We start from the raw sequence: 13,814 nt of genomic DNA on the forward strand, positions 1-13,814 counted from the left end.
AAATCTTCAATAAATGTTGCTGGTCTGATTGGATGTCTGCACATAGAAGAATTCAAATTTATCACCCTGAACAAAAACTCAAGTTCAAATGGATCAAAATGTGGTTATTAGGCACCGTCTCAGTTAGGGTTTTACTGCTGCGAACAGACACCATGACCAAGGCAACTCTTATAAAGGACAACATTTCATAAATAAAATATTTAAATAAAACTTTAGTAAATAAAATTTTAAAAACAGGTATTAAATAAATAATAACCAATCTACAATCCCTAGACCCACAGAGGTTAAATATAAAGGAAGGGACTAGGAGGACACATAGACCTCCTGGGAAAAGGAAATAAAATGAATTTTTTGGGTGGACTGGAGCAGTGAGAAAGGGAGGATCAGATGGGAAGGGGAGAGACATCTTGGATTGAGGGCATTTGAGGGTTGTCATGGAAACCTAGTGCAGTGGAAAATTCCTAAAAATATATGAAAGCAATCCTAACGGGGTCTCCTAATAATGGGGAAGACAGTCTTTACTGGCTATTTCTTGCCGTCAAATGAGACTTCCAATACCAGAACTGGTTGCATTCGATTCAGTTGTTGGTCAAGGAGGTCCCGTGGAGATCCCAAAACAACCCAGGCTATTGCCAAGACAACAGGTTGTTCTCTGTACACTGACAGTGGCATGGGGTGGGGTTCATTGCTGAGGACAACGCCCATACAACTCATTGAACATGGAGAAGTTGAGCTGGTGCCTTCATGGAGCCTTCTCTCCTATGTTCTAGTGTCTGTGATGAGAGAAGGTTCTCTGTAGGCTACCAAAGAGAAACATGGACACTAATCCAGCCACAAAACCTTTGTCCTACAATCTGTCCTGCCTGCAAGATATGCTAAGGTCAGTGGTGGCACTGAACTTGTGGGAGTAACCAACCAAAGTCTGCTTTGACTTAAGGCCCACTCCTCAAGAAGGAAACCCATACCTGACATTGTTTGGGTAACCAAGAACTAGAGGCTAGATAACCCAGAGACCTAGGATCAAACCAAACACTACTGGTCTAAAAAAAAAAAGTAACAATAAAATGATATCCAATGATATTCTGCTATGCTCAAAGATCAGTGCCTTGCTCAGCTATCATCAACGAAGCTTTCTCCTGCAGCAGATGGGAACAAATACAGAGACCCACAGCCAGACATTATGCAGAGAAGGACCTTGGAACACACAGCTCTAAATGGGATGTTGTACTGGCTAGTTTTGTGTCAACTTGACACAGCTGGAGTTATCACAGAGAAAGGAGCTTCAGTTGAGAAAAGTGCCTCCATGAGATCCAGCTGTAAGGCATTTTCTCAATTAGTGATCAAGGGGGAAAGGCCCCTTGTGGGTGGGACCATCTCTGGGCTGGTAGTCTTGGGTTCTATAAGAGAGCAGGCTGAGCAAGCCAGAGGAGGCAAGCCAGTAAAGAACATCCTTCCATGGCCTCTGCATCAGCTCCTGCTTTCTGACCTGCTTGAGTTCCAGTCCTGACTTCCTTTGGTGATGAACAGCAGTATGGAAGTGTAAGCCGAATAAACCCTTTCCTCCCCAACTTGCTTCTTGGTCATGATGTTTGTGCAGGAATAGAAACCCTGACTAAGACAAATTGGTACCAGCAGAGTGGGGTATTCATGTTTTGGGGAGAACTGTGGAAGGACTTTGGAACTTTGGGCTTGAAGATCCATTCGTTGTGTAAGAGCTCTGTCAGATATCGTGTAGGAGCTTGGAAGATAATGTTGAAAACAGTGCAGAAGATGGAGGTCTGGCTTGTGAGATTTCAGAGGGAAAATTAAAGACTTTTCAGGGCCATTGCTGTTTTGATTGTGAAGATTCTGTGGTTCTGGTTAGCTGAGGCTGAAGAATCAGCTGTGATTAACAAGATACCAGAACTACTAAAGCAAAACTTTGCATTATTGGGACTATTGATGCTGGTTAGCTGGAGCTAAAAAATTAGCGGTGATTAAGAAGAGACCAGCATCACTGAGAAGTTTTTATTTTTTTTTATTTTTTGAGAGCACAGAGGCTGTGTTCCAGAGATAGCCAAGGTTGTACCTTGTGCTGTGGCTAGACTTGTAATGTGTAAGAGTCACCCAGGTGGTACTGGTTTTGAAGGCATGAAGGGATCATGCAGAGCAGCTGAGGCTTGGCACTGTGAGAGGCCATGGAAGGCCATTGGTGAAGGTGCAGCCTCAGTTGCAATTGAAGGCCCAGGACTGAAGGGGTCACGCAGTGTTTTGGAGATGCCAGTACCATGAGATGACCAAGAGCAGCAGCAGTGCTCTTACCCACAGAACTACCTCTCCAGTCCCCAGATTGTTTTTTCTTGTCATTCCCTAAATAATGCAATAGAACTGTGAGAAAATAAATCTCTGTGGATTAAGCCATCCAGTCTGTGGTCTTCACTATAGCAGGTTATCAGGCTAGAAGAGCATTCCACACACTGGCTCAGATGGTCTAGTATCCCAGACAGTGCATAGGGGTTTAGTCGCATGCTCTGGAAACCTAGACTGCTCAGTGGCCCCAGTGCTGAGGAAGAAGACAGTAGCAAACATGTTGACTTTAATGGTAATTGTTTCATAAAATAAAAATGAAAAATCAACCTTTTTAAACCTCACATAGCCCAGGCTTGCCTCCAATCTGCTATAAAGCTAAGACTGGCTTTGAATTCCAGACCCACCCGCTTCTATTTCCCAAGTGTGTGGAAAACCATACTTGGCAAAACAAATAGTCATTTTGAAAATCAATGTTAATTACTTAATTTATCCCTCTAAGTCTACTACTTGAGTTTGATAAAAGCTTTTAATGACCTTTTTATGGGGGGAAATGAGAGACTGTCTTCTAAGTAGGAATTTGCAAATAGTTCTTTTTACGATCAGAATAAAGAGTAGCCATGTATATGATATTATTTAGTATTGATCCATCAAGTTAACTTTGAAATGATGAGGGATATAAGGACATATATGAAGGTAGGTTTCTTAGCACAGGGGATGGTTGCCCCTGGACAGGTCTCTTTGACTACCTCCCTATTTATTCAAAATATGGTCCGCAATGTTAAATTATCATTTATGTTTCTCCTGGGATTCTCTCACTAAAGTCTGAACACAGCCACAAGTAAATGGACCAGGACTTAGTTAAGATGGCTTAGTGGCTGCTGGTAATGTGGTAGATACTGAAGAGATGTCTCTCTGGGGGAAAGACGTGGCCCAGAGAAAATGTCATACTGTTAAATACTGTTTGGGCAGGTTTGGTTGGAGTTGCTATATATCTTCTAGATAAATAATATGAAGGCTTCTATTTTAAAACAATACACCAAATTATAACCCATGGCTGACATCAGTTGCTACTGGGTCGCCTTATCAGGTCTATGGGCTGCTCAGTCTAGAAGATAATTTACTCTCTAGTTCCCAGACAGCACTGACACCCACTGGATGGAAATGAAGATGTCTGTCTGTTTCTTTTGCTTTTTAATGTTACTTTCTCTTAAGAAACAGTTTGCTTCTCATTCTCATGAGTTAGAAACAGCCTCAAGGTTTCTCGAAATGCTGAGTGTGCAGAAGAAATCAATACCTCTTCAAGCCCCTCAGTCAGTGATGACATCACGCTACTGAGAAAAGACTTTATTTTGAAGAAAGCACCTGCTCCGCGGTGGAGAGGCAGGCAACAGTGACTAGAGGACAGGGGAGGAACAGGGTTCTCCAGCTTTGTCACCTCCACAAAACAGACAAATGATACATGTATCCATGTCTCCAGACTTTCTCTGCTTGGGAAATCTCAGCAATTTAAAGAGTGTTTCTTATAAGGAAAGAAATGCACAGCTTGTAAAAAAAAAAAAAGGAGATCCTATGAGCACCACTGCCTTTCATTAAGTACGGGGATGCGAGCAGGTGCAGAGACACTGAAACCTGGCCTTTTATCAGAAGGGGTTTATGGGCCTGTGGGCTCAATGCAAACGCATTTTATTTAGGTACTTCCCAGAGCTACCTAGTCTAAAGAACACAGTCCACTGATGAAGAAACCCCTCTATGTGAACAGTGTCGGGGGCTCCTGAATTGCAACATGTCCATATGTCCTCTGTGCTTTTCCTGGATCTGGGAGCAGCTAATGTCAGGTCTATCATGGCAACTTCCTGCAACACCTAGTATAATGTTGTGTAGAGAACTGATATTTAATAAGTGCAAACAGAGGTGTCTTGTCAGTGAAGCTTTGAATAGTTGAAAAGGGGACAGTGAAAACCCAGGTAGGTGCCAGGATGGCTTTAAACCCTAATTTTCATTTCACAGCAACTTCTGTAGTACATGCTGAGACATACACAATTACAGGCATCTAAGAGAAAATTGACCAGTATATCAGATTGAATAAAATGTAAGCGGCTGGGAAAATGATCCTTGAGTATTTATCAATGGCATGAGTGTTGATCCTCATGCTCACATAGCTGCCTCTCTGGCTCTTCCTCTGCGGAGAGCCCCTCTCGGAGGCCAGGGTCAGCTGCACCATCATCCGGTCAGGTTTCTCTCCGTTCTCAGGCATGTAGCCGCCCAGGTCGTTCACCTCTCCATCACTGTAGCTACTGTCCAGCATCACCCCTCGAGGCTGGGGCAGCCCACAGGTACAGGAGATCTGCAAACACACAGGGGTATGCGAACTGAGGACTGTTGCTCCAAAGCCTGCAGAAGGCCTGCGCATGAAGAGTGTAACCCACGAGCCTCTTAGTGGCTGGATTGCAGGTTGTTGACACCACAGCAGGCACCAAACCCTTGATAGAATGTTTAACAGATGATGTTATTCAGTGTTGGTCATGAAGATGGGGATTGCAAGACAGCACGGTGGGAATAGTAGATGACATTGCTGAAAGAGAGAGGCTCTGTGGTGGTTTGAATATGCTTGGCCCAGGGAGTGGCACTATTTGGAGGTGTGACCTTGTTGGAGTAGGTGTGGCCTTATTGGGAGAAGTGTGTCACTTTGGGTGAGGGCTTTAAGACCCTTGTCCTAGCTGCCTGGAAGCCTAGTGGCCTTCAGATGAAGATGTAGAACTCTCAGCTCCTCCTGCACCATGCCTGCCTGGATGCTGCCATGCTTTTGCCTTGATGATAATGGACTGAACCTCTGAACCTGTAAGCCAACTAAATGTTATCCTTGTAAGTCATGGTGTCTGTTCACAGCAGTCAAACCTTCACCAAGGCAGGCTCTGAGTTGCAAGCTGGGAGAAAGGGAGGGTGGAAGGGAAGATAGCTTAAGAAATGATGGGAGATATGAAGAGAAACTTCCTAGCACGGGTTACTGTTGCCTCTAGAGGAGTCTCTTAGACTTCCTCCATATTTGTTAATAATAATGTTAAATCATCATTTATTCCCCAACTGGGATTCTCTCCCTAAACTAGCGATTGTCAACCTTCCTAAGACTGTGACTCTTTAATTCAATTTCCTATGTTGTGGTGACCGCCAGCCATAAAATTATTTTCATTCTACTTCATAACTGTAATTTCATTGCTTTTATGAATTGTAATGTAGATATCTGTGTTTTTCGATGGTCTTAGGCAATCCATGGCAACCACAGGCTGAGAAGCACTTCAATACATTCTAAACAGACGCACAATTAAATGAACTATGTCTTAATTTGGTTTAGTGGCTGCTGGGATATAGTTGTTGAATTGAATTTCTTCATTGAATGAAAGATCTTACCAGATGGCTGGTAAGATGGCTCAGAGGTTAGGAGCATGATTGCTCTCCCAGAGGACCCTGGTTCAATTCCCAGCACCCACATGGCAGCTCACAACTGTCTGTAATGCCAGTTGCAGGGGACTCGACACTCTGACACAGACATGCAGGCAGGCAAAACACCAATGCACATAAAAGTTTTTTAAAGGAAAAAAAAGAAGATGTGAATGTCAAATACCAAAGCATACATCATTCCATCTGCTCATGACCATGGCTGGAAGTAGGCTGAGGAGAGGGTATCACAGCCACATTTTACAGGAAGGGCTGGACCTACCCACAGGCTCAAAGCTAGCCTGGCACATGTCATGGTAAAGTCACCTTCTCCCGAAGCTTCCGTTCCTTCCGCTCCTGCACCGTGGTCAGGTAGTTGACAGCTGCGTACTCCAGCACGGAGAGGAAGACGAACACAAAGCTGACCCAGAGGTAGATGTCCACGGCTTTGATGTAGGACACTCGGGGCATGGAGGCGTTCACGCCCGTGATGATGGTGGACATGGTCAGCACCGTGGTGATGCCTGCCATAAACCGTGAGAAATAAGCTTGTGCTGGCCTTCACCAGACACTGTAGGCCTCGGCCTCCACGGCCTCAGTCTCTTGTTCTCCCTTGGCCTAGACATTTAGCACCTGTTCCCTTCTTGTGAACATCCTCCTGTCTCTCTAGAGCTGGCTGTCACGAGTCTCTCCCAGGTTCTCTGCCCCTCATGTCCACTTCCTCCTCTGTCCACCTGACATACAGCACCACATCTCATCCTTTCTGCAGAAAGCTCCAGACATTTTAGCACACAGATACTTCTTTCCATTGTTTCAAGAAAGGAGATATAGATACACCCAACCAGGTGGTGAAGCATGGGGTTTATTTTAACACAGTGTCCTTTGTGTCATAAAATTCCTATAATCCTGAGCCTGTCCCTTCAGCCTATAGCCACCCCATGCTGGACAGGTGTGCCTGTCCAGAAGAAGGACGTTGAGTCTCTTGACATCGGTTCTACCAGGATCATTTTATTTATAGGGGGCAGATTTTAATATGGAAGCACACATGTATTTTAGAACAATACTTGTTAGAGTGTGATGGCTAGCAACTGCTAGAGAACAGGGCATCTGCCTTTGGGAAATTGCCCAGGATTTTAAATTAAGCTCAGAACATTTGTTTGGAAACCATTAAATCACAGAGGATTAGGGTTATCCTAAGGGCCAACTCCAAACCATTTCATTGAAGCCTGGTAGGCTGCCCTGTCCCTTGCAGCCTGAGCTGTCTCAGCAGTAGTAATGCCTGTGACTACGTGAGCTCAGTGCTTGGGATGGGGAGAGGGACATATTGAAAATCAGGTCCTGACCGGGCAGCATAGCCCACACACCTTTGATCCCAGCACTCAGGAGGTGGAGGCAGACAGATCTCTGAGTATGAAGCCAGTTGGTCCATAGAGTGAGTTCCAGAACATCCAGGGATAAACAGGGGAACCTTATCTTAACCCCTTCCCCCAGTGCAGGTCCTTACCCAGGAATTCTGTATTACCCAGCTTTCATTTTTAACAACACCCCTCAAAGATTCTAGTGCAAAGGTCCCTTGGGCCTCCCTTTGAGAAACACTGCTACAGAATACATTATACAGACCAGCATGGAAATTATCCAAAGACTAGGAACCCTCAGGACAAGGCTCTTAGAGGACTACAGGTGAGCTGTTTGGATGGACAACCATGAAAGCCTGGACAGATTTACATGTGGCACTTAGATTGTGGGATGCTACTCGAACCAGTACCTTGAAGCATTTCCAAGTTATCCTGTGAAGAGGAGGAGGATGGCGGGAATTACCTGTACTTCCAAACACCTGCAATATACACTTGAGCTTTACCTAAGGGGACTCTAGCAGGCACAGCTCTGCGGTCGATCCAGAAAGACACCCAGGACAGCATGACCATGAGGGTGGCAGGAAAGTAAGTTTGGAGCAAGAAGAAGAAGATGTGACGACGCAGAGTGAAGTTGATATACAGACGGTTGTACCAGCCTGGGGACACAGGGGGAAGAGAGAGCATGCAACATAGCGGCTTGGCTCCTTCAGAAAACAAGTTTCATTTAGAGAACTGTAAGTGTTGCCTAACACACACACACACACACACACACACACTGGAACCATACCTCTAGAGGGGGAATAGGAAGCACACAGTGGTGGTGTCATGTGGTATGAACCCACTACAAGAAATCTTGGTCCCCTTCATCGACACAAAGGGAACCCCTGAGAAAGTCATTTAAAGTCTTGTTTCTCAAAATATGGTCTGGGGCCCATCAACCTCATGGTTACAAGGTTGTTTCTTAGAAGTTCAAATACAGCTCATGGGTAGAGTCCTTGATAGCATGTACAAGTTCCAGAGCTTGATCCCCTCCCCCCTTTCTCCCTCTTCCCTCCCTTCCCTTTCTTCAGACTCCTAAGCCATAGCCCAGACCTACTGGAGCAGAGTCTGTCTGGAACAGCAGCTGCATGTGGTTTGTGTGCATAGTGAAGCTCAAGAAGCACTGACTAACAACCCACCCCCTTTGTTTCTTTTCTTTTTTAATTTTTTGTTTTTGTGAAAGGGTTTTAGGTTGCTCTGACCAGCCTCAAACTCACGATGCAGCTGAGAATGGCCTTGAACTCCTGACATGCCTGGCTCCTTTTGTGGATTTCTAATGGGAAGAAATGTGTTTTGAGGTATAAGCACAGTATATTTTATCTAGACATAGAGTGACAACCAGCGGTCCGTTCAGCTGTACTCTACCTTTGTGTTCTCCATGAAAAGGAGCAAGCATGTGGGAGGAGGATGCCCAGGATTGAGGAGAAATGGGGACTTGGCAGCTATAACTCAGGACCTGGTATAGCCTCAGTCAGTGCATCTCATGGGACATGCCCTTTGGCATCAGCAAGTGATTGTGGAGGGACTTTCTGAAGACTGATGTTACAGGGGTGAGCTGAACTGCCACACTAAACTGGAGTATTAGTGCTAACAGATTAGAAAGTCTAGCATGTGCATACAAGGTGCAAGTCCAGCAAGAGAAACTGCAAAACCTTCTGAAAGGTGACTGGTCAAAACAGTTAAGGGATGGAGAACGGAAACCCTTAGCTGTCTACCGGCATAGGTCAACAGCTGGGGAAGACCTCAGAGCATCATCTCAGGCAACAGGAGGTGACAAGGCCTATACAGACCTTTGACTCATAAAGCCACAACCAGGACCACATGATAAGCAGAGGACACCAGTCTGAATAGGAACTTCTTTGTTGCTAGAGAGGAAAGGCTCTGGTGAGCATTTCAAGAATGCAGGGCCAACTTAGCAAGGCAGTCATCTCAAACAAACCTACTCACATGGCTTTCCTTTGAGCCTTAACCAATATTTGTCTGGGCAGTTGGCTCTGATACATTGGTGGATCAAAAATTGCCTACAAAACTAGTGGCCTTGGAGTCACTAGAACTGGTGATACAGAACCAGAGGGCCAGACTAGATACATAGTATATAATGAGTTCAGGCCAGCCTAGCTCATAGTGTATAATGAGTTCTCCAGACTGGCTACATAGTATGTAATAAGTTCTCCAGCCTGGCTACATAGTATATCATATAATGAATTCTCCAGCTTGGCTACATAGTATATATAATATAAAGAATTCCCCAGCTTGGCTACATAGTGCATATAATATAATGAGTTCCCCAGCTTGGCTACATAGTATACAGCGAGTTCAGGGCAGTATGGATAGTGAAGTGAGACCCTGTCTCAAATGAAACAAGTCACCCCTACCTGATGCATACCACCTACTAGATGTCATTTAGGTCCAGTTTCAAAGGCTTTAGGTCTTCTGTTTCAAACCTTTGAACACTTGACGTGACAACCAAATCACACACTTCCTAAATAGAGCCTGAACCCTCCAGCCAAGATGACTCCTCCCTGAAACTCAACCCATGCTCCGAGCTCACCTGTACTGCTGTAGAAGGCTAGTTTTGTGGTGGTGTGGAATTCTTGAATGAGGAACTGAGAGAGGGAGATCCTCTCATCTGTCTTTAAGGAGTCATTGCCTTTTTTCCAGTACAGCATTAGGTCGTCTTCTGTATAAGCGTCTGGGAAGAAGAGATCCAGTGTCAGGCACCGGGCGGCAGGCAAGCCAGGCCTGCCTGTGGGGCTGTGTGACCTCTGTGTCCTCCATCCCCACACAGACTACTTGGCTGGTTGTAAGATAGTAAGCTGCAATCTAAATAATATGGAAGACAATTCAAAGTCTTCCCAGTTTCTCAAGAATTATCAAAGCAAGGCTCTGATGCTTAAAGGCTGACCATTCCTACAAAAAATCCTCACCCACAATTCTGCTGCAATCACCAGGATACACCAAAATGATGGTGCTGTTTGTAGGGCAGAGATAGTTAAATACTGGCAAGAGATCAGTTTGCCCTATGGGCAGTTCTTTCTTCTCTTGCAAAAGGTAATGATTCATAACCAATGGCCCAGACCACGACTTGCTCTCAGAGCAGCGTGTGTGGCCATTTCCTCAAAATAAGGTGGCAATGACTGTGGCCATCACTCTCCCAGAGGCTGCCAAGTGTCCACTATGCCCCGTTTAGGTGAGACCACTGAGTCTGACAGCACAAGTTCATGTGCTGCTGGACACAACTGAGGTGAAAACCTCTTGGAGCTGCCAGTAGCATCTATGCATGTGTAAGCTGCTCTTCCAAGTGCTCTCTAAGCCTTGACTGTGTGGTAGACGTCTTGTGTCAACTGGCTCAGCTCTGGTACACATGTATCCAGACAGATGCTAAACTTGAAGGTGTTTTATAGCAGTGACTGGCATTTTCAACCAGCAGCCTTTAGGTAAAAGAGATTATCCTGGGGCCTCTGGGAGAGCCTGATCCCAGGAGGTGAACAGCAGGAAGAGCAGAGTTCCTAGGAGAACTTCCACCTGCTACTGAGAGGTGGTTAGAAGGGCTGGTGCCAGGCTGCACCTACTCACAGCTTTCAATTTCCAGGGAGCAGGTCTGTGTGTCCAGGGGAAATCTGCTGAAGTCCATGTTGCACATCGCAGTCACTGTAACTCTAGAAACAAAAGGACAAGTTCTCAGCGCCTGCTGGAGATGGACACAGAATAGTGAAGCACAAGAGAAAAGGCCCTGCTTCCTTTACCCCAGTTCCTAAGCATTAGCATCAGGAAAGACCCTTAGGCACCCCGTGCTCTTTCCGGTCATCTCACGTGTTTATGTTTGACACTGGGATCTGTACAAGGCAAATGAGTATCTCGGCTAACACCAGCACATTCCAAGAATCTGGAGATACAATGTTGTCAATCAGTATAGCATTGTAACACACACATACACACTTTTAAATTATTGTTCAAAAAAAAAAGCATTCTCAAAATAGAAGTATCCAAATATTTGGATAACTACTCAAAATTCACCACTTCTTAGGGATATTAGTACACTTTACTGTTTGCTGTGCCTCTGCTGGGAATGACATCTCCTTTGTCTGTGTAGTAGGAACATCACAGAACAGTGAACTCCTCCCTAACATTGCTAAGTGGTCAAGAACCTGAGACTAGATGGGCCATAGGCCTAGGGGGAAAACCTACTACTGTATTATGCTAAAGGAAGACAGCAATGACAGACCCCTGATGATAGGCTGCTATTCCCATGGTCAGTGCCTCACCCAGACATCATCAGAGAAGCTTGTGGTAGACAGGAACTGAGTCCCACAAACAAGGGGCAGAGAGTGAGAGACCTGGAGCACTTAGCCCTATGCAGAGTGTCGTCTGTATCATACCTTCTCCTCAAGGCTCAGGTATGACGCAGATGACCGGAAGAGGAAAAGGTGATGGATGATGATGGATGACACCAAAGAAACAGTATTTTCCGGACATGACAGAACTGATCTACATATGAATTCACTGTAGAGACTGTAACAGCACACACAAGACCTGCCCAAGCTCAAACCACACAACAATCCCCGAGGAGAAGGGGAAGAGGACAGATTGTCCCACCCCCAGCCAAGAAGCTACTTGCAGTTGATAACTGCTGGGAAAGGAAAATCTATTTTCTCCAAAGGGCGTGTCACTGAGCATGCCAGCCACACCTCAGCGAGGCCGCCTTACCCATGAGGGGTTGTTCAATACAGCATGGTCCATGTGGTTTTGTGCATTTTTGTTTTATTTTGGTAGTTTCTCTCTTATTGGATTTTGTTTGGTTGGTTTGATTTGTATGGGTCTTGTGTTTTGTTTCTTTTGTTCTGTTTTTAGAGAGAGAAAGAACATGAAGTTGGATGGGTAGGAAGTGAGAGGACCTGAGAGAAGCCGGGAGCGGGGAAAGAATATGACTGAAATACATTGTATAGAAAGAAGATTTTTAAAAATAAAAACAAGTAAACAAAGAGAAAAAATTAAGTGTGTGTGTTTAAAGCCGTTGCATGGAGAATGACACGGACACTCAGGAAACGTTCTTCCGGTATCTGAGAACTGTTACCCATCAGCAAGGCAAGTAGGGTATATACATCTTGAACAAGTGAGCAGAGTCCTACACGGTTCTTCCTTGTCTCACTTCTTGCTCATTAACATTAATAAGAGCATCGGTCCGTGCTCATTTGTCATCTGAGCAAGCACATGTGTGCAAATGTTTGCGATGGTCTCACTTTGCAGATCTGTTCTTGATAGCGAAATTACAAAAACTGGTAAAAAGTTTCACAAAAACATAGTAGGAGACCATCTCAGGTTAAGATACTGGGGAATTTTAAGTAAAGAAACATCATAATGTTTTTTATGATGTTTTTTTTTTTTTTTTTTTTTTTTTTTTTTTTTGGTTTTTCGAGACAGGGTTTCTCTGTGTAGCCCTGGCTGTCCTGGCACTCACTTTGTAGACCAGGCTGGCCTCGAACTCAGAAATCCGCCTGCCTCTGCCTCCCGAGTACTGGGATTAAAGGCGTGCGCCACCACGCCCGGCGATGTTTTTTTTTTAATTCACTTGTAAATAACAAGCTTTCCATCTGTCTTAGTTCAGTTTCCCATTGCTGTGAGAAAACACCATGACAGGGGCTGGTGAGATGGCTCAGTGGGTAAGAGCACCCGACTGCTCTTCCAAAGGTCTGGAGTTCAAATCCCAGCAACCACATGGTGGCTCACAACCATCCGTAACAAGATCTGGCGCCCTCTTCTGGAGTGTCTGAAGACAGCTACAGTGTACTTACATATGATAAAGTAAATAAATCTTTAAAAAAAAAAAAAAAAAGAAAAGAAAACACCATGACAAAGCAACACGTGGTAGAAAGAGCTTCTTTGGCTCACAGGCCCAGGTTATCTCCAGCCTGTGGAGAAGTTAGGGTGGCAGGAACTTGAAGCAGCTGATCACAGCCATTCACAGTCAAGAGCAGAGAGCAATACACAAATGCATGTATGCTAGTGTTCAGCTGGCTTTCTCTTCTTATTCCATTCAGGACCCTCATCTCAGGGAAAGATGCTTACCACAACGAGTTGACCTTCCCTTATCCATTCACATAGTTAAGATAATCCCCACAGACCAACCTCATCTAGACAAGTCCTCAGTGAGACTCTTTCCAGATGACTCTAAATCATGTCACGTTGACAATGAAAACCATCATAGCTTCCTTTATCTCAGCAATATTTATAACTTATGTTGTTATATATATAATATATACATATACACATATGTATATGTGTGTAATATATCCATATTAATCACATGTAATATATACAACATATAATGTAAAACATTTAACATACAATGTATAACATAGAATGTATAATATGTAACATATCACATATAGTGTATGTGTATAGTATATACTATGTAGTATATATTATAGTATATAATATAGCATATACTACATAGTATATGTAGTATATAATATGTAGCATGTAATACATAGTGTGTAGTATGTAATAAATCTGTAATATGTGGTATGTGATATATAGTAATATATCACATATATCAGTCACATATCATATATACGATATCACATATATTATGTCATATATACTATATCATATAATAATATATATTACACACAGAGCTCATGTCAAGCATTTGCTTGTTGCTAAATATTTACTAGTATATCAGGGGCTATAGGTATTATG

At 44.1% G+C, this 13,814-nt stretch overlaps 1 protein-coding gene across 4 annotated transcripts in view; it reads right to left on the bottom strand.

Moving 5' to 3' along the window:
- Window positions 1–2,778: 2,778 nt before the first annotated feature.
- LOC110293076 (gamma-aminobutyric acid type A receptor subunit rho1) overlaps window positions 2,779–13,814 on the bottom strand; it is a 40,023-nt gene continuing 28,987 nt past the window's right edge. For 2 of the 4 annotated variants that reach the window (XM_021160844.2, XM_085839443.1), the window contains 5 exons: window positions 10,692–10,774; window positions 9,667–9,807; window positions 7,580–7,732; window positions 6,049–6,245; window positions 2,779–4,633 (listed from right to left, as the gene is read on the bottom strand). In XM_021160844.2, the coding sequence (XP_021016503.1) occupies window positions 4,340–4,633; window positions 6,049–6,245; window positions 7,580–7,732; window positions 9,667–9,807; window positions 10,692–10,774 (868 nt within the window). In that variant the 3' untranslated portion in view covers window positions 2,779–4,339. The remainder of the gene's footprint in view (window positions 4,634–6,048; window positions 6,246–7,579; window positions 7,733–9,666; window positions 9,808–10,691; window positions 10,775–13,814) is intronic. The other 2 variants (XM_029476405.2, XM_029476406.2) reach the window with 1 other exon arrangement.

This window comes from Mus caroli, unplaced genomic scaffold (genome assembly GCF_978045245.1).
Source record: "Mus caroli unplaced genomic scaffold, Mus_caroli_1 scaffold_6, whole genome shotgun sequence".
Classification (NCBI taxonomy): domain Eukaryota; kingdom Metazoa; phylum Chordata; class Mammalia; order Rodentia; family Muridae; genus Mus; species Mus caroli.